At 36.5% G+C, this 21,509-nt stretch overlaps 1 protein-coding gene across 1 annotated transcript in view; it reads left to right on the top strand.

The window, feature by feature from the left end:
* The window catches only part of LOC136165995 (solute carrier organic anion transporter family member 1B1-like), a 58,104-nt gene extending 37,220 nt beyond the window's left edge, over window positions 1–20,884 (top strand). The window contains 11 exon segments of the mRNA XM_065932066.1: window positions 31–56; window positions 58–88; window positions 90–143; window positions 145–166; window positions 3,587–3,751; window positions 6,425–6,620; window positions 10,321–10,486; window positions 12,584–12,768; window positions 15,435–15,499; window positions 19,535–19,652; window positions 20,689–20,884. Coding sequence (XP_065788138.1) covers window positions 31–56; window positions 58–88; window positions 90–143; window positions 145–166; window positions 3,587–3,751; window positions 6,425–6,620; window positions 10,321–10,486; window positions 12,584–12,768; window positions 15,435–15,499; window positions 19,535–19,652; window positions 20,689–20,884 — 1,224 coding nt within the window.
* The last annotated feature ends 625 nt before the right edge of the window (window positions 20,885–21,509 follow it).

Genomic DNA, 21,509 nt, shown 5'->3' with positions numbered 1-21,509 from the left:
CATTATTTCTTCCATACCATTCTTTTCTTGCCCAAAACTTTGGATAAACCAAATAAGAAAAAAAGCTTCAGCATCCTCAATATCTTTGCCCTATGCAAAATGAAGAAAAGAGTCAAATGGCTAGTTTGACCAAGACTGGGCAAAAATGTTACTGAGATTGTAACTGGTAAGTATTTCACACTTATAGTCAGTTTGGAGTTGCTTAATCCCAGTGAAAGAGAGAGGTGAATATTCCAAAATAATGTCATACTCAAATCATCTCAGTGAGTGTTCTGTACTAAATTTGGTTGGATTATTCTTCTAAGATTTCTACTAAACTTCATAATATTGTCTGAACACATATCAGCTCTGTAGAGAAGAGGATTAGGCTGTGGCCTTTAGCAGGGAGAAACCAGTTAAAGGTTAAAAAAACTATCAGCTATTAGTAAACCAAAGAGTATATAGTCATTTCCAATTACATAGTACAAATTATGAGTTAAAAGGACTCTCTCTCTTTTTCTTTCTTGCTTTCTCTCTCGCTTCCTTCCTTTCTCTCTCTTTCCTCCTTTCCTTCTTTATTCCCTCCCTTTCTTCCTTTCTTTCACTTCACAAATGGTACCAGGAATCATATTATGCCCTGATAATAGAATATTGCCTCTGTTTTTCAAGTATTTACCATACAGTGAGGTTGTAACAAGAAGTACATAGACAACAGCCATGTAGTGCCTATATAAAAAATTCTGAGTGCCTATAAACTGGGCAACTTAATTATACTTAGGTGGAGACATGGAGTATGCAGAAGGAAATCAGATCAAGTTTCTTTCTAGATAATCAGAGTAAGATTGCCTTCTTGGCACTTATATAGAAAAAATTGCTTACCTAAATATTCAAAAATGAAGTAGAAACAAGAGTAGTAATAAAGAGTACTGGAGTCAGTCTTATGAATAAGAATCCCCCACAGTAGAGGATAGTGACTTTCCTTTCCAATATAAGCCGCCGAAGACTAATAGAGAACAATTTAGGAGCGCTAATCTATGATTGATCCAGCAGCAGTCAGAGCAAGATGGTTAAAACAATGAGATGTTAACAGTGCAGTTTTCAGATCACACAGCAATGGTGGAGCAATGAGGGTCAAAGCAGAGGCAACACCTGAACCCCTGGCAACCTTTCAAGTTAAAGGCTGAAGTGACATTAGAGACTGCTGGTGTAGCCCAAGTTCTCCCTCCCATCAGTTCTTCCACCTTCTCCTTTTATTGTTACTTTCCCCTCTCCACCGCTCTAAATCTGAAAGTAGTGGTGTTACTTGTATGGGCTCATGAGAGATTTAATTTTTCAACTACATTGGTAACTTGAAATTGGCCAAATAGGAGAAGTTACCACAACTTATCACCAAAATTGGGAAAATACCCAAATCAGGCACTGTGCTCCCAAGAATCAGTTGTTAACATTTACCAGCACACCACTGAGGAGGTTTCTGAAATTAATATGCACACTAAAAATAACATCCCATTGAATTTTCATCCAATTTATACTATTTTCATACTGCAGCAAATTAAATCCATTAAAAGTAGTTGATTATTTAAACCTGTAATGAACATGGTTGACTGTAAGCCCAAAAAGAATGGAGAGGATAATGAAAATACAAAATTAGAACAATTGTTCAGTTCAGTTGCTCAGTTGTGTCCGACTCTTTTCGACCCCATGAATCGCAGCACACCAGGCTTCCCTGTCCATCACAAACTCCCGGAGTTTACTCAGACACGTATCCATCGATTCAGTGATGCCATCCAGCCATCTCATCCTCTGTTGCCCCCTTATCCTCCTGCCCCCAATCCCTCCCAGCATCAGGGTCCTTTCCTATGAGTCAACTCTTCGCATGAGGGGGCCAAAGTATTGGAGTTTCAGCTTCAGCATCAGTCCTTCCAATGAACACCCAGGACTGATCTCCTTTAGGATGGACTGGTTGGATCTCCTTGCAGTCCAAGGCACTCTCAAGAGTCTTCTCCAACACCATCATCTATATTATCAACTGTGTTTGCAAGATAGTGACCAATATAAGATAGCAAAGAGGTCCTTCATATGTGCTACTAGGAATAGGTGAAATAACTAAGAAGTTTTAGTCAGAAAAAGTATATATCTAATTTGAACAGAAATAAGACTAATTGATTAGAAAGAAATAAAGCTTTCAGTTCATTAAAGAAACAATTTGTAAACATGGAGAATCGACCAAAAATGGAGCAATTTCTTTCTGAGATAATCAGCTTAATGTCACATGAGTTGTTTATTGATCCAGTTATTGAGGTTACATAATGGATCATGATTATGTAGAAGTACAAATGATGTCCAGGTTCTCAGTCACCTCAAAAATTCAATGATTTGGTGAACCTATATGTCTTATTTCTTTTGATCAAATATCACAACTCACATAGAATGCCTCATAAGTCAATGGTTCTTCCTGATTGGGGAATCCCAAAGAGCGAAGTTTAGCACTTTGACCTAATACTTTTAAATGCTATTTATTCCTGCTATACATTTCTGTACATCTTCTTTCCTGTTCTATGTCCTTTGCCCTAATCTTTTTTCTATTATTATAAGCAGATGAAGCTATTTCTTAATTACCATTGGTAGAAGGTTTGATTCTGACCATGTTTAATGGAAACTTTTAGAGTTCTACAGAACAAGATCTTTCAAAGTCCACACCATCCATCTCTCAAGAACGATATCTGGTTCGGTCTTGCTAAGCTTTGATACTTCCCACTGTTTTTCTAAGTGGTTCTTTCCACTTTAACTTTCATTGCAGCTGGTTAACCTGGTAATCATAGACTGAAATCACATAATTCTTGCTAGGTACAGAAATTATGGATTTGTTAACACTCCTGTCTGTAGGCATGGGTTTTTGCCTACTGCTGTCATAATGTCATTTGAGACACAATATCTGTTTAATAAAGGTGATTGCTAATACTGCCAGAATTATTGAAGCAGTATTTTGTGGTAGAAACTATATACCAGAAAAAAACAGTTTTGAGTCCTGGTACTAAATTAATCTTTATGATTTTTGAACCTTAGTATTCTATTTTTGTGAGCTTTGGGTTCATACTATCTTTAAGGTAAATTTCTACTTAATGATTATGTTATTAACATAATCATTATACTATTAAATCCTAATAAAAAAGAGAATTTCATTAGCTTTTGTTCTTTCAGTGCCTAACATATTACCTGGTACCAAATCAAAACCCAAACATTTGTTAAATAAATGAATAAATGAACTAACATGTATACAGTTGTATGGTAGAGGGCTATTAGCCAAGTATGAAGTGAATAAGCAAGCTGATATAACAAACAGCATGTATGCTTGATCCCATTTGGGAATAAAATGAACAAAATAAATACTTCATTTTATTTAGTTTATTCATAAAAATACGAATGTACATATGGAAAGAATGGAAGTAATATATTTTGGGAAAACTGCTGACAGTAGAATTGCAGAGTACTCTTTCTGTTCTATAAATTTATGGAATTTTAGGTCATATAAATTATATTTACCAGATTAAGATATTAATGTATCTTCAAGCTGCATTACATTTTCTTTCTTTTGGTGTTTTTATAGGTTTCTTCCAGTCCTTGAAAAGCATCCTTACCAATCCCCTGTATGTTTTAACATTATTTTTGACACTGCTACAAGCCAGCAGTCATATTGGTTCTGTTACTTACGTGTTCAAATACGTAGAGCAGCAGTATGGCAAGTCAGCATCTGAGACGAGCATTTTGCTTGGTGAGACCCACTGTTTATGTTTGCTTTATAAATGACAAACTCCCGAGGAAAGGAGTTCCGAGTGATATTTTGTTGTGAAGGCAATTTCCTGTTTTATTAAACACAGTTTGCTTTTTTTCAAATTTTATCAGGTCCATCCATCTTGTGATATTACCATTGCTCTGCCTTTGAAGTTGTATCTCATGTTATTTTTATGGTATTATTCCTTTATTTATTGACTGTGCTGGGTCATTGTTGCAAGGACTTTCTCTAGTTGTGGTGAGCAGGGGCTACCCTCCATTGCAGTGTGTGGGCTTCTCACCGTGGTGACTTCTCTTGTCGTGGAGCGCAGGCTCTGTGGGGTCAGGCTTCAGTAGCTGCAGCTCACAGGCTCAGTAGCTGTGGCTCCGGGCTCTAGAGCATAGGCTCAGTAGTTGTGGGCCAGGGGCATAGTTGTTCCATGGCATGTGGAATTTTCCTGGGCCAGGGAATGAGCCTCTATCTCCTGCATTGGCAGGTGGTTGCTTTACCACTGAGCCACCAGCGAAGCCTTCAAATAATTTTGGAGGAGATGAATTCCTGAAGGAAAAGTGACATGTGAACATGAATATACATGTAGCCATGACATCTGTATAACTGGATCTTACAATCTAGTGCTGAGATCGTGAGGCAAATCCTTTCATAATGTGACTATTATACTCCCATCATTCATGAACTTTGAATTAGGACCCAAATACTTATAAAAACTAGGGCATTGTTGTTTCCAAAAGAAAAATCAATGTAAACACATCGTTGATATCTACATAGTTCAAAACAAAAATATCATATTATAGAGAGTTTTTTTAGGGGTGGGGAGCTACAGTATCTATTTCCAATGATACATGAAGGCTTGTTTATGAAGCAAAGGTTTCCTCATATTACTCTTTCCCTACCCACAGTGTAGTCTTTGCTGGTGGTTCAGCAGTAAAGAATCTACTTGCCAATGCAGAAGACACAGGTTCAATCCCTGGATCAGGAAGGTCCCCTGGAGAAGGAAATGGCAATCCACTCCTATATTATTGCTTGGAAAATCCCAGAGGAGCCTGGTGAGCTACAGTTCATGGGGCTGTAAAAGTAGGACACAACTCAGTGACTAACAGAGCAACACCACCAATATAAGATTCTGAAGAGCAGTAGATACCCAGTATAGAGCCCAGCTCTCTGTAGAAACTTAATATTTGATAAGTTAAAGTTATATTTATCAAGAGGTATATATACATGTAACTCCATGGCTGATTCATGTCAATGTATGACAAAACCCAATGTTGTGGGTTCACAACTTCACAACATTACTTCCAATGTTGTGAAGTAATTAGCCTCCAACTAATAAAAATAAATGAAAAAAAAAGAGGTATATAAACAGGTCATAAGTAAACAAGAAAGTAATAATTGTTTATGATATTCTTATTGAACTTCAGTTCAGTTCAGTTGCTCAGTCGTGTTCGACTCTTTGCGACCCCATGAACCACAGCACGCCAGGCCTCACTGTCCATCACCAACTTCTGGAGTTCACCCAAACTCATGTCCATTGAGTCGGTGATGCCATCCAACCATCTCATCCTCTGTCGTCCACTTCTCCTCCTGCCCTCAATCTTTCCCAGTATCAGGGTCTTTTCCAATGAATCAGCTCTTCACATGAGGTAGCCAAAGTACTGGAGTTTCAGCTTCAACATCAGTCCTTCCAATGAACACCCAGGACTGATCTCCTTTAGGATGGGCTGGTTGGATCTCCTTGCAGTCCAAGGGACTCTCAAGAGTCTTCTGCAACACCACAGTTCAAAGCATCAGTTCTTCTGTGCTCAGCTTTCTTTATAGTCCAACTCTTACATCCATGCATGACTACTGGAAAAACCATAGCCTTGACTAGATGGACCTTTGTTGGCAAAGTAATGTCTCTGCTTTTTAATATGCTCTCTAGGTTGGTTATAACTTTCCTTCCAAGGAGTAAGTGTCTTTTAATTTCATGGCTGCAATCACCATCTGCAGTAATTTTGGAGAACTTAAAACTATAAATTTAACTCCTAATAAGGTTCTCAGCCTAATTTTTTTGTTAGGAGAATCTTCATCCTTAACAAATCATGCAGGACTATGAAATGAAAGTTACAAGGGGAATCAGTTATCCGTGATATCACATATAGGCCTGTTTATCACCTCAGGACATATGTGTGTTTATATGAATAAAGAAGAGATATTAATTAAGTATTCAAGTCTAAAGTACTGAGAAACTTTATAGTAAGTTTTTAAGGATAGGAAATCCTCATTTTAAAGAAATATGTCCTCGTTTAAAGAAATATATAGGATTTAGGTGATAGGATAAAAGTCTCAGAGTCAGGAAGATGATACTTTGTTGTAGTTTTCCAGGGAGAGAACAAAAAGTACCTTATAGAAACAATATGTTCAGATATACAAATATTCTCAGTCACTGACTTTTACTACTGGGAAGCTAAACCTTTAGTGTTGGCAGGGAGAAATTATTTTTGTCTCTTCCACATGGTACACTAGTCCTCTACCTCCATCCTAGACTGTCAGTCTTCTGTTTAAGAAGTAATAAGATTGGATTAATTTGGTTGATAGATAGCATTTCACACATGAAGACATTTGGGATAACCATATTTATATAATTACATAATTACATTTTTTTTCTCTTACTTCTAGGATTCATAACCATACCATCTTTGGCAGCTGGAATGTTTACAGGAGGATTTATTGTTAAAAAGTTCAAGTTTACCTTGGTTGGAATTGCCAAATTTGCACTTTGTGCCCATTTGATGTCCTTCCTATTTCATCTCTTAAACTTTGCACTAATCTGTGAAAACAAATCAGTTGCTGGACTAACCCTGACCTATGATGGGTTTGTATATATCAATATATCAATTGAACAATATGTAAGCTATTTAATGTGAGAGAATGTAAGAAAAGCAAAACAGATACCAATTTTTACTAAACTTTAAGCTGAGAGGAATGTCAATTTATAAATTCTTAAAACATTTCTTCAGATCTCAAAAGATTCATTTCCTAAGATCCTTTTTTTCCCTCCTTAAAGAAAAATTATAACAAGTCATTGTTAATCAACTGTACTCCAATATAAAATAAAATTCTTTAAAAAATAGATACACAAAAGAAAAGCTATATAGTCTGTAATAATAATAGTTATTACTTATGGAGTGTTTACAATGAATGATAGGTACTTTTGTCACTATTTTATAGATAAAAAGAGCAAAACTTAGAGAGAGACACAGATTATATGATTCTGACTCAAATCTTAAGATTTTGACTCCAAAACTCTTATTCCTAACCACTATGGTCTTGGCTGACACATGAGAGAAACATAAATGACATTTTCCAAAAGTGACTGACCAATCTTTATCTGCAGTTAACTTTGATGTTTAACAATTATCTTTATAAGAAAACCCTTACATTGTGCTGACTTCTCCTTTTCTGTACACCTATTATGTTTTCTGGTATTATCTTTATTAGCACTAGAATTGATATTCTTTACATATAATAGCATATTAGGCCTAGAAAACTTCTACTTTTCATTATTATCACACATTGTGCAGTATACCTAGTACTACAGTGAAAAGTGGAAGTGTTAGCTGTGTCCAACTCTTTGTGACCCCATGAACTCTAGCCCACCAGGTTCCTCTGACCATGGAATTTTCCAAGCAAGAATACTGGAGTGGGTTGCCATTCCATTCTCCAAGGGATCTTCCCAACCCAAGGATCAAACCTGGGTCTCCCGATTTGAAGGTAGATTCTTTACCATCTGAGCCACCAGGACTATGATCTCTACCCCAAATCAAGGGCACGCTTCTTTGTGCAGCTTTCTTTGTTTGTTTATTGTGGTAAACATCACATGGTGTAAAACACACTATTTTAACCATATTTAACTGTACAGTTCAGTGCCTACTAAGTACATTCTTATTGCTGTACAAATCTCACCAAAATCCATCTCCTGAAGTTTTAACCTTCCTAAACTGAAGCTCTGTCCCCATTAAACACTAATTCCCCATTGCCTCTCCCCATGCCCTCCACCCCAAACCTCTGGCCTCTACCAAATGTACTTTCTGATCCTATGAAGATTTATTGTCATCTCCTGAATATAACCAACAATTTTGGTTTAGGAAAGTTCACATCAAGTAACAAGTAAAGATCCCTGGATCACAGTTTAGTAACCATGGTTCTTAGCACTGCTTATTGTTGGCTTGAGCTTTTAAACTCTGGATCCTAAAAGGTGTCCATTTGAACCTTCCCACATTCACTTAACATCATCTCATTCTTGGAGGCTCGCCAACTTATTCTTGAATTATCTCATCCGCTTTGTTGTTGAATATTCCTATCACCTCTCACTCACTCTGGTAAATCAAAATACAGAGTACCTAGAACCCTGGAGAGAATCCTGGAGATTACACAACCCAACCCTCTTATATCCTCTTCCTTTTCTAGTTGAGACCTGGAGAAACCTTGACTTGTTTCAAAGCATTCAGTGACTCCAGAGTGATGCTACTTCACACATCACAAGCATATAGGTTTTAACCTAAAGTCAATTCCCTGAAAACAGTTCAGTAACAGTACTATCTAGTCAAAGAAGGCAGCTAGACTTCTGTGTGACTTTTAATTCAGTAAAATTGCACTAAATGCCTCCTTAAAGGTCAAGAAGATTTACAGGATATACCAGCGCCCTCATGAAACTCATCATCTAGTGATGGCTATTTACAGAATGTATATATGCAGCGCTTATGAAGTGCTAGTCACTAGGGTGTATTTTTAAAGTGTGACAGTGCAGAGGTGGTGGCTCAGACGGTAAACCGTCCTGCTTACAATGCGGGAGAGCTGGGTTTGATCCCTGGGTCGGGAAGATACTCTGGAGAAGGAAATGGCAACCCACTCCAGTACTCTTGCCTGGAAAATCCCATGGATGGAGGAGCCTGGTAGGCTACAGTCCATGGGGCTGCAAAGAGTCAGAGATGACTGAGAGGCTTCACTTTCACTTTTCTCAGAATGTGGTCTGAGAACCTATAGACTTTATCAGAAGGCCAACACATTCTAAACTATTTTCATACTAATACAAGATAGCGTTTGCTTTTTTCATTTTCTCATGAGTATCTAGTGATGTTTTCTGTTTTAATTTTTATCTTATATTGGAGTATAGGTGATTAAAAATCACGTATTAGTTAGTTGTGTTAGTTTCAGGTGTATAGCAAAGTGATTCAGACACACATACATGTGTATTTATTTTTTTCAGAATTCTTTTCCCGTTTAGGATATTACAGAGTGCTGGACTTTCCAGTGCTTGTATAGTGACATTTTCTAAGGCTACAAGATATGTGATAATAATATCAGTCTGATGGCTAAAGATGTGTGCACTTGTGCATTCTCGTGTATTAATTTTTTACTGCTGTTAATCTCTAGTAGTGTATATATATATGTGATGTACATATATATCACTAAATAGAACTCACTTGAAGAAAAAACCTTTAGGATCCTCAATACTTTTCAAGAGTGAAAATACTGCTGAGAACACAAAGTTTGAGAACAGTTAAACTAATACTTTTCCAAAACAAATTTCTATGAGGATTTATGACTTAGAAATGGCAAAACTGATTTTGGAAAGTGAAGTCACTTTGTTAGGAGGTGGCAGACCTAATGGGAACACAGGACTGTCTAATTGCAATGTCTGGACTAGGTTATTAATCATTACGCTAAATTACTCCCCATCTGTTATATGTCTCCAAGCAGGATTAGACATTAGATGCTTTTAGTAAAATTATTGATTACAGAATTTTTGAGTCTACCTCTTTCTTTCTTTGTGAAAATTATTTTCTCATTCAAAGATAATTTATTAAGATTTTTACCAAAAACAAGAATTTTTCAAAAAAATCTGTAGTCAGAAAGTTAATTGTGCAAATAGTTTGTTTTATAAATATAGCCATAAGATTATATTTCATAAGCACAACTATGTTTTACAGTAAATTATTATAAAATTTGTTGTAGCTCCTTATGAAGCTTTTCTAGTCTCTCTCAATTGATTATATTGCTCTTGATTTTAAAAAATTGATTCTTAAGTATTCTCCTTTGTCCATGTTGAATTATTTTCTTCTGTATAGATTTTAAAATTCAAACTAATTGAGTAATATTCACAGATTCATGAGACTTCACAGTGAGCTGGGAAGAACCTTAGCCTAATGCAATGACCCTACTGAACAGAATTATTTTCAGAAAAATAAAGTGATTTTTTTAGTAATTTCTTAATAGCCTCATAAAGACCTACTCTCTTTGGTCTCTTTTTTATGTTTTACTCTTTCTGCATAATAAATAGTGTCTGGGTAGTGATAAAAGGTAAAAAATAAGCACCAAAAATAAACTTTGTCATTTTGGGAAAGCAAAAGCAAAATTTCTCTGATTTAAAGACAACACTTTCCATTATTCCTCCTCTCCTCTTCCTCTCTCTTCCTTTCCCTTTCCTTCTCTTTTTCTCCTCCTCATCTTTTTTCCTCCTTCCCCTTTTTCTTCTCTTCTCTCTCTGACACATGTCTATCATATATTTCCAGAAATGCTCCAGTGGCATCGCATCTAAATGTACCACTTTCTTATTGCAACTCAGACTGCAATTGTGATCCAACTCAATGGGAGCCACTCTGTGGGAGCAATGGGATAACTTACATATCACCTTGTTTAGCAGGATGTACGTCTTCAAGTGGCAGCAAAAAGTCTATTGTGAGTATTGGTTTTTACTTTCTTCTCCTTAATCAAAGTTGCAGATTTGATATAACTTACTACATTTTGATAATGACATGTCAAATGTTTTTACAACTAAAGTCCCCAGTAAAGAGATAGAAGAAGATTCCTGTTATTGCTTGTCATTGTGATGGCTGTAATGTGTAAACAAAGTGGCTTGAATTCTCAGAAGGTTACTCCCACTTTTTCTTCTTGCGTTTATAAGACTATGGCCTTTTGAAATTTAAGAACACTTAGATCTTTAGGAAGCACTTCATTTGACTAAAGGATATGATTTCCATTAGGTTGGAGATACCCTACTCTTCAGATGCTAAGTGGAAGTCTTGAGCCAATCCCTTGTCAACCTAGATGAACAGCCATTTATGTGTGGTCTTGCATAGAGATTCTAGCGAGCTTATCTCTAAGCTCAATATCCTTTGACTTCCCAAGAAATTGATTAAGGCTTCTTGCTCACTTGACTGTCCAATTTTTTACTTCTAATTTTGATTTTTTTTTCCAAAGCTGGCACTTCTCCTATCCAAGGTAACAATACTCTATTTACCTATTGCTAACATCTCCCGTAGGAATGTCACTGCCTTCTTCACTAAAAATATCCCCTTCCATACAAATTATGAGTTCTTCGCAATCCTCTAGGTAACTTCCAACAGCTGGGCATCACCCATGGTGTTATCCATTCCACTTCCAATCCACTGAATATCTCATTTCCTGGGCCCTTTTCCTATCACCAGTATTAGCAATATCATCCAATATGATCATTGCTCTCTACCACATCCTTCTATCTTTGCTTTTCAAACTTTTCCCATCATTTTTCTTGTTCATAGTCATGCTAATTGCATTAATGAATGGCACCAAGAACTTTGAAAAACCTAGATTCTTTGAAGTTGAAACATAAATTTGCACAAAAATTCCCCAAAGACTATACTTAAAAAACCACATCTCATATTTATGGCTATAGTGCCTTTCACTAAGAGGTCCCCTTTTAATATCTTGTTCCACCATGTCCATGAATGAAGGATTGGAAGCGACATGATGTTAGAATCCTAAAGAGAGCTCTGTCTACTGTGGAAATATCTTAAAACTAGCAATGATTTTATCATTTGGGGACCGCTGGGGAGTTCTTTTACCAAATCCTTAATAATACATCATCCCTTCTTAATCACTCAAAATAATGTTCTTTGTACCTAAGTTTGGTTTTATTGACCAATAGGCTTGCTATATAAAGAGCTTCTCCATACTATACTTAGTAAAAGGGTAAAACTCGATCAAATAAGTATCAATTCAAATTCTTCCTCAGTTCCTCCCTCAGTATTTTGTCTTTGGCATTAACAGGTTCAAACTTCCCTTAAACATTGATTTAGTTTAGACTCAGAAAAGAATTCATTAAAGCCATCTAGCTACATAAATTGCCTGCTAAAGTAAGTCTCTAAAAGCATTTGCTCTTAAATTTTCTCCTGCTGAACCCTCACTTTTAGGGTATTTTGCTGTGCTGAACCTCTTGGGTAATGGCATTATTTATCCTAGAATCTGTCATTATGCAATCGAATGGTGTGTTTGCTGGCCAAAGCATAATTCTAGCATCTCTGCCTGGTTCCTTTTGCCTGGGATTCTGCTCCATTCTGGTGGGTGGACTTAGTCCTGGGTTTGGCCCCTTCAAAACTACTATGTTTTCTGGATTCCCTAGACAGTTCCTAACCAGGGATCATCCCACATCATAGAAATTTTTAAAGAGAGTATGTAAGCATGCTATAGAAAATAAAAGTGAGTAGTAGAGAAATATTCTAAAATTTCATATTAATGAGAAAATTATTTACAGAGTTCTAGACATTACTTTTTTCTACTGTTTCCTAATTTTTAATTTAGGGATGACTGAAAAGTTAATAAAATATTTTTTTATCTAGAAAGGAATCCAGAAAACTATTATGCCTTTCAATACTTCACATTGTTAGAATGTTTTCTTTAAAACTGTAAATATTTTAACTTAAATGAGTGAGATGTCTTTAAATATAATGGAATATATTTATAGCCCAGTCATATTTTGCAAATATATTCTATAATATTTCAAATACTATTTTTTAGGTGTTTCATAACTGTAGTTGTGTGGAAGAAAATGGTTTCCAGAGCAAAAATAACTCGATGAAGTTGGGTGAATGTCCGAAAAGTGATGACTGTAAGAAAAAATTTTATATTTACACAGTAGTGCAAATACTTATCTTTTTTTCTGCTGCACTGGGAAGCACCTCAACTATCATGCTGATTTTTAAGTGAGTACATCTTTTTAAAAGGGGTTTTATGTATATTAGCCTATAAACATACCTAATAATGTACATATTTTCCATAATATATTTGGAAACCAAATTCAGATTTTGTAACATTTAAATTTTCTGAGTGTATTTTCTTAGAATTACTGTGATACTTCACTGCCATAATTATTAATAATTTTGCCTTGGATTCTTCCACTACAAACTCTACAAAATTTGATCACCACTACAAAATTTCTTCTCTTAATAAGAATTTTAAGACAGAGACTGATTGACAACTGCCTCAATGTGGAAGAATCCTGTTGTGATTCTAAAAGAACTTCTAATTTTCATTTTAAGATGCCTCTCAGAGTGAATCACCTATTCATTTCTTCTTAAAATATTTGGGAACCAAACAGACAAACTAATATAAACAGTCTATGATATTCCAAAGTTTTTAATCCTAGCCAAAAGAATGGCTTTTGACCTAGTCTCTCCAATACCCTCATAGAGAAAAGAAACACGTATGAGCAGAATTGATTCCTTTCTTCATTGATTAGGCAAATATTTAAACCACATTTGGTGAAGAATAATTCATTGTGAATAAAATACCTAAAGTACCTGTTCCCATACAGATTGATGTAGGACTCACACTGCAGTGAACAATATTTTACATGATAATGATGTGTGTATGCATGAGATCATGCATGTAAGTGTGAGCATGGGGGTCTGTGAGTGTGTGTGCATGTGAATGTAGGAGTGTCTGTGATCATGTGTGTGTGTGTGTGTGTGTGTGTGTGTGTGTGTGTGTGTGTGACTGTAACACATAAATCTATCATTTCCACTGAGCTGTCTAAGATTTCAAGCCCCCTTGCAGGAAGGTACTATCTCAATCTCCAAGTTCCCTCAATTCTCCTGCCCACTATCCCACTCCTTGGGTAAAAATACAAGTTGATAACAAATATCTCAATTTTGCCTCTATTGTATCCGGCATGCATGCCAAAACACCCTTTAGGAAATCAACAGCAATGAAAAGTAACTCTTCAGGCACTTGTTACAGAGAGCTCAGCCCAAACTGCATTCTCTCTCTTTCCAAAAGCCCTTTTTAAAAATTCTGATATTCATGAGAGACAGCTAAATCCACTAGTTAACTGTCACAGTTGGTTCCCTCATGACTATGTCCTCAGGGAAGAAACCACCTCCTTGAATAGCCTGACATCCTCTGCATGCTAGCATGACTTCACTGCCCTCAAGTACATTGTTGTGAGTCCTCAGTTCAGCTAGTTGGAAGTATCCCTGTCTTTTGAAAAAGCAGACAAAAACCCCTTTCAATTTATTTTCTCTTTTAATAAATAACTCTGCTGTGTTTAATTTTTGTTTTGCTATGCTTAATTTAATTTTTATATTGTCTATTTTTATAAGCTTTCTTGGATACTTTTGAGAATCTCACTCAACAGTAGCACTCCTAAAAGACTTAACTGACAATTTTGTGTAAAGAAAATGGAGGATTGGAGGGCTAGCTCACTATGTTGGATCCTCAAAACATACAAGATAAGTCTACTAAGAAAATAAGGAAACTACGGCTAAGCGAGGCTAAATGACTTACCAAAGGCATCTAGTTGGACTTCACTGGTGGCTCAGTGGTAAAGAACCCACCTGCCAATGCAGGAGATATGGGTTCAATCCCTGGGTCTGGAAAATCCACTGGTGAAGGAAATGGTAACCCACTCCAGTATTCTTGCCTGGGAAATCTCACTCAGAGAAGCCTGGTGGGCTACAGTCAATGGAGCTGCAAAGTGTCAGACACATTGTTTAATGACTAAAGAATAACAAAAGCAAAGGCATCTAGTCACTATGAAACTATGATTTATCTCTTTATTATCAAGAACAAAGACTAGCATAGAATCTCGTAGGAGGAACTTGGCAAAGGTTTGTTGAATGACGAAGTTTATCTCTGAATAAATATAGTCATTCAAACCAAGAAAAAATAAGCCTTTGTATCAGTTAAATCAATATTTCGGTAAAAACAGAATTTTTGAGCCTTAGTCCCTCACTGTATCAGAGATGGTCATGTCATTAGCTAACTAAACATAGAAAAATGGAATTGTGGAAAGAACTTCCTAAATGCAAGACTGAGTTAATTTTTAAGAAAGGATAAATATGTACTACCTTTAAAATGACATTTAAATACACTAGACACTAGAATATAGATAACTTTTTTGATCTTCCTGGTTATATTTTGTTGTTTATGAAACATATTAGTTAACTTTTCTGTTAACAGCAATGATAGAAAGAAGGTACAAAAAAGAATTCTACTCAGTCTAAAAACCTACATAAACATATTTGCTTTCTCATTTGGCCTATGTCAACTAAATAGATTACATGAAATTATTGTCTTCATAGATATCATAAATTCTATTTCAACCACTATCTCAGGATTTCCTAAAGATAAAGCATGAAAATGTTTGTAAAACTGTCTTGAACTTGTAACACATTGAATAAGTAAAGGAATAATAACTATTAATGTCATTCAGATGTTTGCCTTCTAAAACAACTGAAAATATAATGTCAATGCTTCACTTGAGGGTTTTCATTCAGTCATAAAGAATAACACTGAAAAATGCTTTAATATTAACTCAGTTTGGTATTGTATGGATGTTTAATGTTTCTTTACCTTTATCTTATTTCAGAAATGTTGAACCTGAACTGAAATCACTTGCCATGGGTTTCCATTCACTAACTATTCGAACACTAGGTATGATAAATATGTAGATGCTAAATTCCAGATACAATTTTTCATGTCAAAGACTAAATGTAATTGATTTCTAATTGTAAGAAAGTTTTTTAAAGGTATAAGTAAAAATTATTTGTATCTTTGTGGTAAATGAAAAATAATGAGATAAAGGAGAACTAAATGACCTAAAAGAAAATTTGATTGTCAGTTCTATGTAAAATCAATCTGTAAGAATAAGGCATCATTGCACTTGTATTATATTCTTTCTAAAACAGGAATCAGTGGCCTCCAAAGATTTTTAACTTAAGATGTAGGGATATTTCTTCCCATATACAGAGTGGAGGGTTGTCCTTATGCACTGAGGGACTTAATGTTCAAAACAGCTCCAAAGGCCCACAGATCATGCCAAAAAACAAATGCAGACTTTCACAGTCCCACTGACTAGTTCTGTAAAGCAGAAGCTGCTAAACTTTATTAGAAATTTAAAATGCAAAAGGGAATGGGTGTTAACTGAACTCAGGTTTGGCTGCTGCCTGCTAAAAAGTCAATACTCCAGTCAAAACTCCAGAGGCAAGTGTTGATAGAAAGAAAAGTTGCTTTAATCAAAAAAGCCAGCATTCTGGAGAGAAGGCAGACTCATGTCCCAAAACCAACTCTGAAGATTCTGCTTTTCCCTTTTGGAGCAGAATGATATCCCAGTTATGATATCTGCAAAACAACTCTAGGGAGTACATCAGACCATGAAATATTCTGTGACTTTATTAAATTGGAAAAATAAATTGTTGGCATATATATTTCTTAAAGAGATGGGAATACCAGACCACATTACCTGCCTTTTGAAAAATCTGTATGCAGGTCAGGAAGCAACGTGAAACAATAGGCTGGTTCTGAATAAGGAATGGAGTACATCAAGGCTGTACACTGTCACCCTGCTTATTTAACTTATATGCGGAGTACATCATGAGAAACGCTGGGCTAGATGAACCACAGGCTGGAATCAAGACTGCAGGGAGAAATATCAATAACCTCAGATATGCAGATGACACCATCCTTATGGCAGAAAGTGAAGAAGAACTAAAGAGCCTTTTGATGAAAATCAAAGAAGAGAGTGGAAAAGTTGGCTTAAAACTCAACATTCAGAAAACTAATCATGGCATCTGGTCCCATCATTTCATGGCAAATAGATGAGGAAACAGTGGAAACAGTGACAGACTTTACTTTGGGGGGCTCCAAAATCACTGCAGATGGTGACTGCAGCCATGAAATTAAAAGACACTTGCTCCTTGGAAGAAAAGTTATGACCAACCTAGACAGCATGTTTAAAAGCAGAGACATTAATTTGCCAACAAACTTCCATCTAGTCAAGGCTATGGTTTTTCCAGTAGTCATGTATGGATGTGAGAGTTGGACTATAAAGAAAGCTGAGTGCCGAAGAACTGATGCTTTTGAACTGTGGTGCTGGAGAAGCCACTTGAGAGTCCCCTGGACTGCAAGGAGATCCAACCAGCCCATCCTAAAGGAAATCAGTCCTGGACATTCATTGGAAGGACTGATGTTGAAGCTGAAATTCCAATACTTTGGCCACCTGATGCGAAGAATTGCCTCATTGGAAAAGACCCTGATGCTGGGAAAGATTGAAGGCAGGAGGAGGAGGGGATGACAGAGGATGAGATGATTGGATGGTATCACCAACTCAATGGTCATTAGTTTGAGTAAACTCTGGGAGTTGGTGATGAACAGGGAGGCCTGGCGTGCAGCAGTCTATAGGATCACAAAGAATCGGACATGACTGAGTGACTGAATTGAATTGATTTTTCATTTTACAAAGGGTGGCTTTGATTTGTGAAAACCTGAGAATTCCTAATCCTGGTTTCTCAGTACCAATTTTCATCAGGTATCTTTGTCTCAGACACCAGTTCCTTGACATTCTGAGTTTTCTCATTAGAAGTCTCAAATTGAGACTGACTATAAGTAAATGTGCTTCCCTTGTGGCTCAGTTGATAAAGAATCCACCTGCAATGCAGGGGATCTGGGTTCAATCCCTGGGTTGGGAAGATCCCCTGGAGAAGGGAAAGACTCCCCACTTCAGTATCCTGGCCTGGAAAATTCCATTGACTCTATAGTCCATGGGGTCACAAAGAGTCAGACACAACTGAATGACATTCACTTCACTTCACTTCATAAGTAAATGGAATTTCCAAAAGTGTGAACTATGAATCACTATCATTTTTATGTAACAATACAGAAGTTGAAATTCAGCATATCTCTAAACTTTTGGTCACATTACCACTGCTTAGATCTAGGAGTCAATCTCAGAGTTTATTAAAATAGCAGTAAGGGTAGATGGACTTCACAGGTGGCTCTGTGGTAAAGAATCTGCCTGCCAAGCAGGAGACATGGATTCAGTCCTTGGGTTGGAAAGATCCCCTGGAGAAGGAAATGGCAACCCACTCGAGTATTCTTGCCTGGGAAATCCCATGGGACAGAGGAGCCTGGCAGGCTACAGTCCACGGGGTTGCAAAAGAGTCAGATATGACTAGTGACATATAGAAATAGCAACAAGAGCAGTGGGCACTTCGCTATAAAACAACAAAAGTGTTCCTGAAAAGCCTCGAAAACTGCAAGACCATACACTACAAGTGAAAACTCGGTTAGGCAACAGACCACTGAAGACCTCGACATCATTATGATCAGAACATTAACAGAAAACAAATTCAGCACCAGAGTCTGTAATTTGGACAGCCCAGGCTGCTTCAAGAGGTATTAAAAATGAACACAATTAATAGAGGGGAAAATGCGTGATTGTGGGCTCCAATGACTCCAAGATGATGGGAGTGGAGCCCTGAGGCAAGAAAGAAGTACAACCAGGAGCCTTGTTGTTGTTTGCTGTTTAGTTGCTAAGTCACATCCAACCCTTTTGTGATCGCATGGACTGTAGCCTGCCAGGCTTCTCTGTCCATGGGGTTTCCCAGGCAAGAATACTGGAGTGGGTTGCCATGTCCTTCTCCGGGAGATCTTATAGACCCAGGAATTGAAACTGCATCTCCTGCATTGGCAGGTGCATTCTTTACCACTGATCCACCAGTGAAACCTGGCATTCACCTTAAATTTTGCTTAAAAATCGAGTTGAAAATCTTCTGTCTTTGCAGCTTCTGTCTTTGCATTTGAGCAGAGTTTTTTGCTTTCCCTGTGAAGTTATATCTCTACTCCTTCTATTTCAGCTGTCCTTGCCTAAGAAAAAATTTACATATGACCAACATAACCTCTGTGTTTTACTGACAGTTTTCTGCTTTTTGCCAACCAGGCTTAAGTTAATTGGTATTATAAGAAGAATAGTGTAAAGACATGTAATCTCATTTTTTCCCTATGTGTGTTGGCATGGTAAAGGTAGATGAAAGATGTCTTTGCTATTGTATGTGATTTGAGCTTTGGAGATTCCTAATAATTTTGAATCTTTTTAAAAAAAAATAACTATACTTTTTTGTAAGTCTTTATTGAATTTGTTACAATATCTCTCCTACTTTATGCTTTAGTTTTTGACCACAATGCATGTGAAATCTTAGCTCCCTGGTTAGGAATCAAACCCTCACACCTTGCATTGGAAGGCGAAGTCCTAACCACTGGAACACCAGGAAAGTCCCAGTAATCTTGATTCTTTTTTTTTTTAATTTATTTTTTTTTATTAATTGGAGGCTAATTACTTCACAACATTTCAGTGGGTTTTGTCATACATTGACATGAATCAGCCATAGAGTTACACGTATTCCCCATCCCGATCCCCCCTCCCACCTCCCTCTCCACCCGACTCCTCTGGGTCCTCCCAGAGCACCAGGCCCGAGCACTTGTCTCATGCATCCCACCTGGGCTGGTGATCTGTTTCACTATAGATAATATACATGTTTCGAATCTTGATTCTTAAGTAGAGTTAAACCAAATCAATGGATGAGTCCTCCAAAATTTTCAACTTCTACAGAATCCAAAATGTATCAATATGGAATGTCACTGTTTCGTTTGAAACATTCTCCTCCATTGATATTGTCTCATCTGATGTTACAGGAGGAATTCCAGCTCCTATATATTTTGGGGCTCTGATTGATAGAGCTTGTATGAAGTGGTCCATCAACAACCATGGGAAGCAAGGGGCTTGCAGGATATATAATTCCTCATTATATGGGTAAGTTGTCATAAATATACTTCATTATTTTTTTTCCTTTGACTCTGTTATTCCTAAAGAATGAGATATCATTTTCAGTGTAGTAACAGTATTAATAATTACAGCCACCATTTAATAAACTTTATAAATAGCTCAAAGTTATAAAATTGATTCTATTCACCTTCATTTAAACCTAGTAACTGTTCAAAGTATCTTTTGCATAAAGTTTGTCAGCATTTAGTTAACAACATTATGAGACAAGAGCTTCCTAACCTACCAGGTCAGTAGTCATCAATTTTTCTTGCTCATTATAATCACCTGAGGGGCTTTTAAAAATACTCTTTTTTTTTTTTTTTCCTGGCTACACCACACAGCTTGCCAGGATCTTAGCTCCTCAAACAGGGATTGAACCCACACCCTCAGCAGTGAAAATACAGAGTCCCAACCACTGGACCACCAGGGAATCCCCTCAAAATACTAATTTATGTGTCCCATCTTCAGCAATTTTTATTTAATTGGTCTGTGGGGTATGGCCTGGGGAATGAGGGTTTTAAAATCCCCTCAGGTGATTCTAATGTTTGACCAGTTGAAAATCACAGAAATAGATCATGCATGCTAGGTAATTTTATGTGGTGGTTGTAAAAAATTTTCAGTAGACTACAAGGATATTGTGGACCATAAGCCTATAAGGTAAACATAGACTCCTGGTTCAATCTAAATGAATTTAGTTTGATTATCTCACAGTCACTTCATTTCCTTTATAATCTGTTCTCGTTACACATGAACTAATCAGTCTTTGAGAAAGTTAAACATTCCAAACACACCTTACTTTATGGATAGCACTTGGGCAGATCTTGAACCATCCTTGGCTTCTGTGGGTCAACATTCCTTTAAAAATAATCACAGGTTTCTTCTGCTCCTATCAAAAGAGTCATTGGAATCGCTACTTCAGTATTTCTACATAAGATTTCAAGCATCATTTTTTAAGGTCTTCTGCATACTGGAGAGCAACAATGTAAAGTGTTTTATACATGGATTCTTTTTTCTCTTTTCACAGACATACTTTCTTTGGCTTGACTACAGGCTTAAAATTCCCAGTCCTTATTTTATTTGTTGTATTGATTTCTGCTATGAAGAAAAAATACCAAGGGAAAGATATTAAGGCATCAGAAAATGAAACAAAAGCCATGAATGAAGCAAACTCAGGACCATTAATTAATGATGTCAAAGTGGACCATGAAACACATATTTAGGGGAGAAAAACTTCTTTTTCTGCTGATGTGTTTTTAAATAACATGGTATTAATTGGGTGGGATGTTATTTTTGAGGAGTTCCTGGTCTTTTCACTGACAATTTCCACATTCTATACTATATGAAGCCAAAACCAAAGGGGAAAAAAAATGGGAGTACTCATTGTTAACATATGACTATGCATTTGTGGTTAAGATTAGAATGCATGATCTATGCAAATTTAAGGTAAAAGTTATAATTAATATGTAACAGAAGAAAAATATCTGTTCAGATGATTGTAGTACAATAAAACTAGTGACTAGAAAATAGGTATAGGTGAAAAAGGAAGAGAGAAATTAGTAGTCTAAATATGGAGAAAAGCCTGATACCTTACAAATAAATCAATTTGAACTATGTTATTCAAACCTAAAGTCTATTACAATGGAGGACTTATGCTATCATGACATCTGTCATTCATAAATTAAGTCATATATTTCTCAGACCTTATTATTTTATAATTTGAAATTGTGTTTGTCTATCACACAGCCCCTGATGCATGTTCTTCCAACCTCTTATTAAAATACTACTGAAGAAACAGAGCTAATTGAAAATTTGCAAGTTGTGGTTCTCAGAGAGCGTATTACAGAC

Source organism: Muntiacus reevesi, chromosome 1 (genome assembly GCF_963930625.1).
Source record: "Muntiacus reevesi chromosome 1, mMunRee1.1, whole genome shotgun sequence".
NCBI classification, from domain to species: Eukaryota; Metazoa; Chordata; class Mammalia; order Artiodactyla; family Cervidae; genus Muntiacus; species Muntiacus reevesi.
This window is presented reverse-complemented; position numbering and strand designations above follow the sequence as displayed.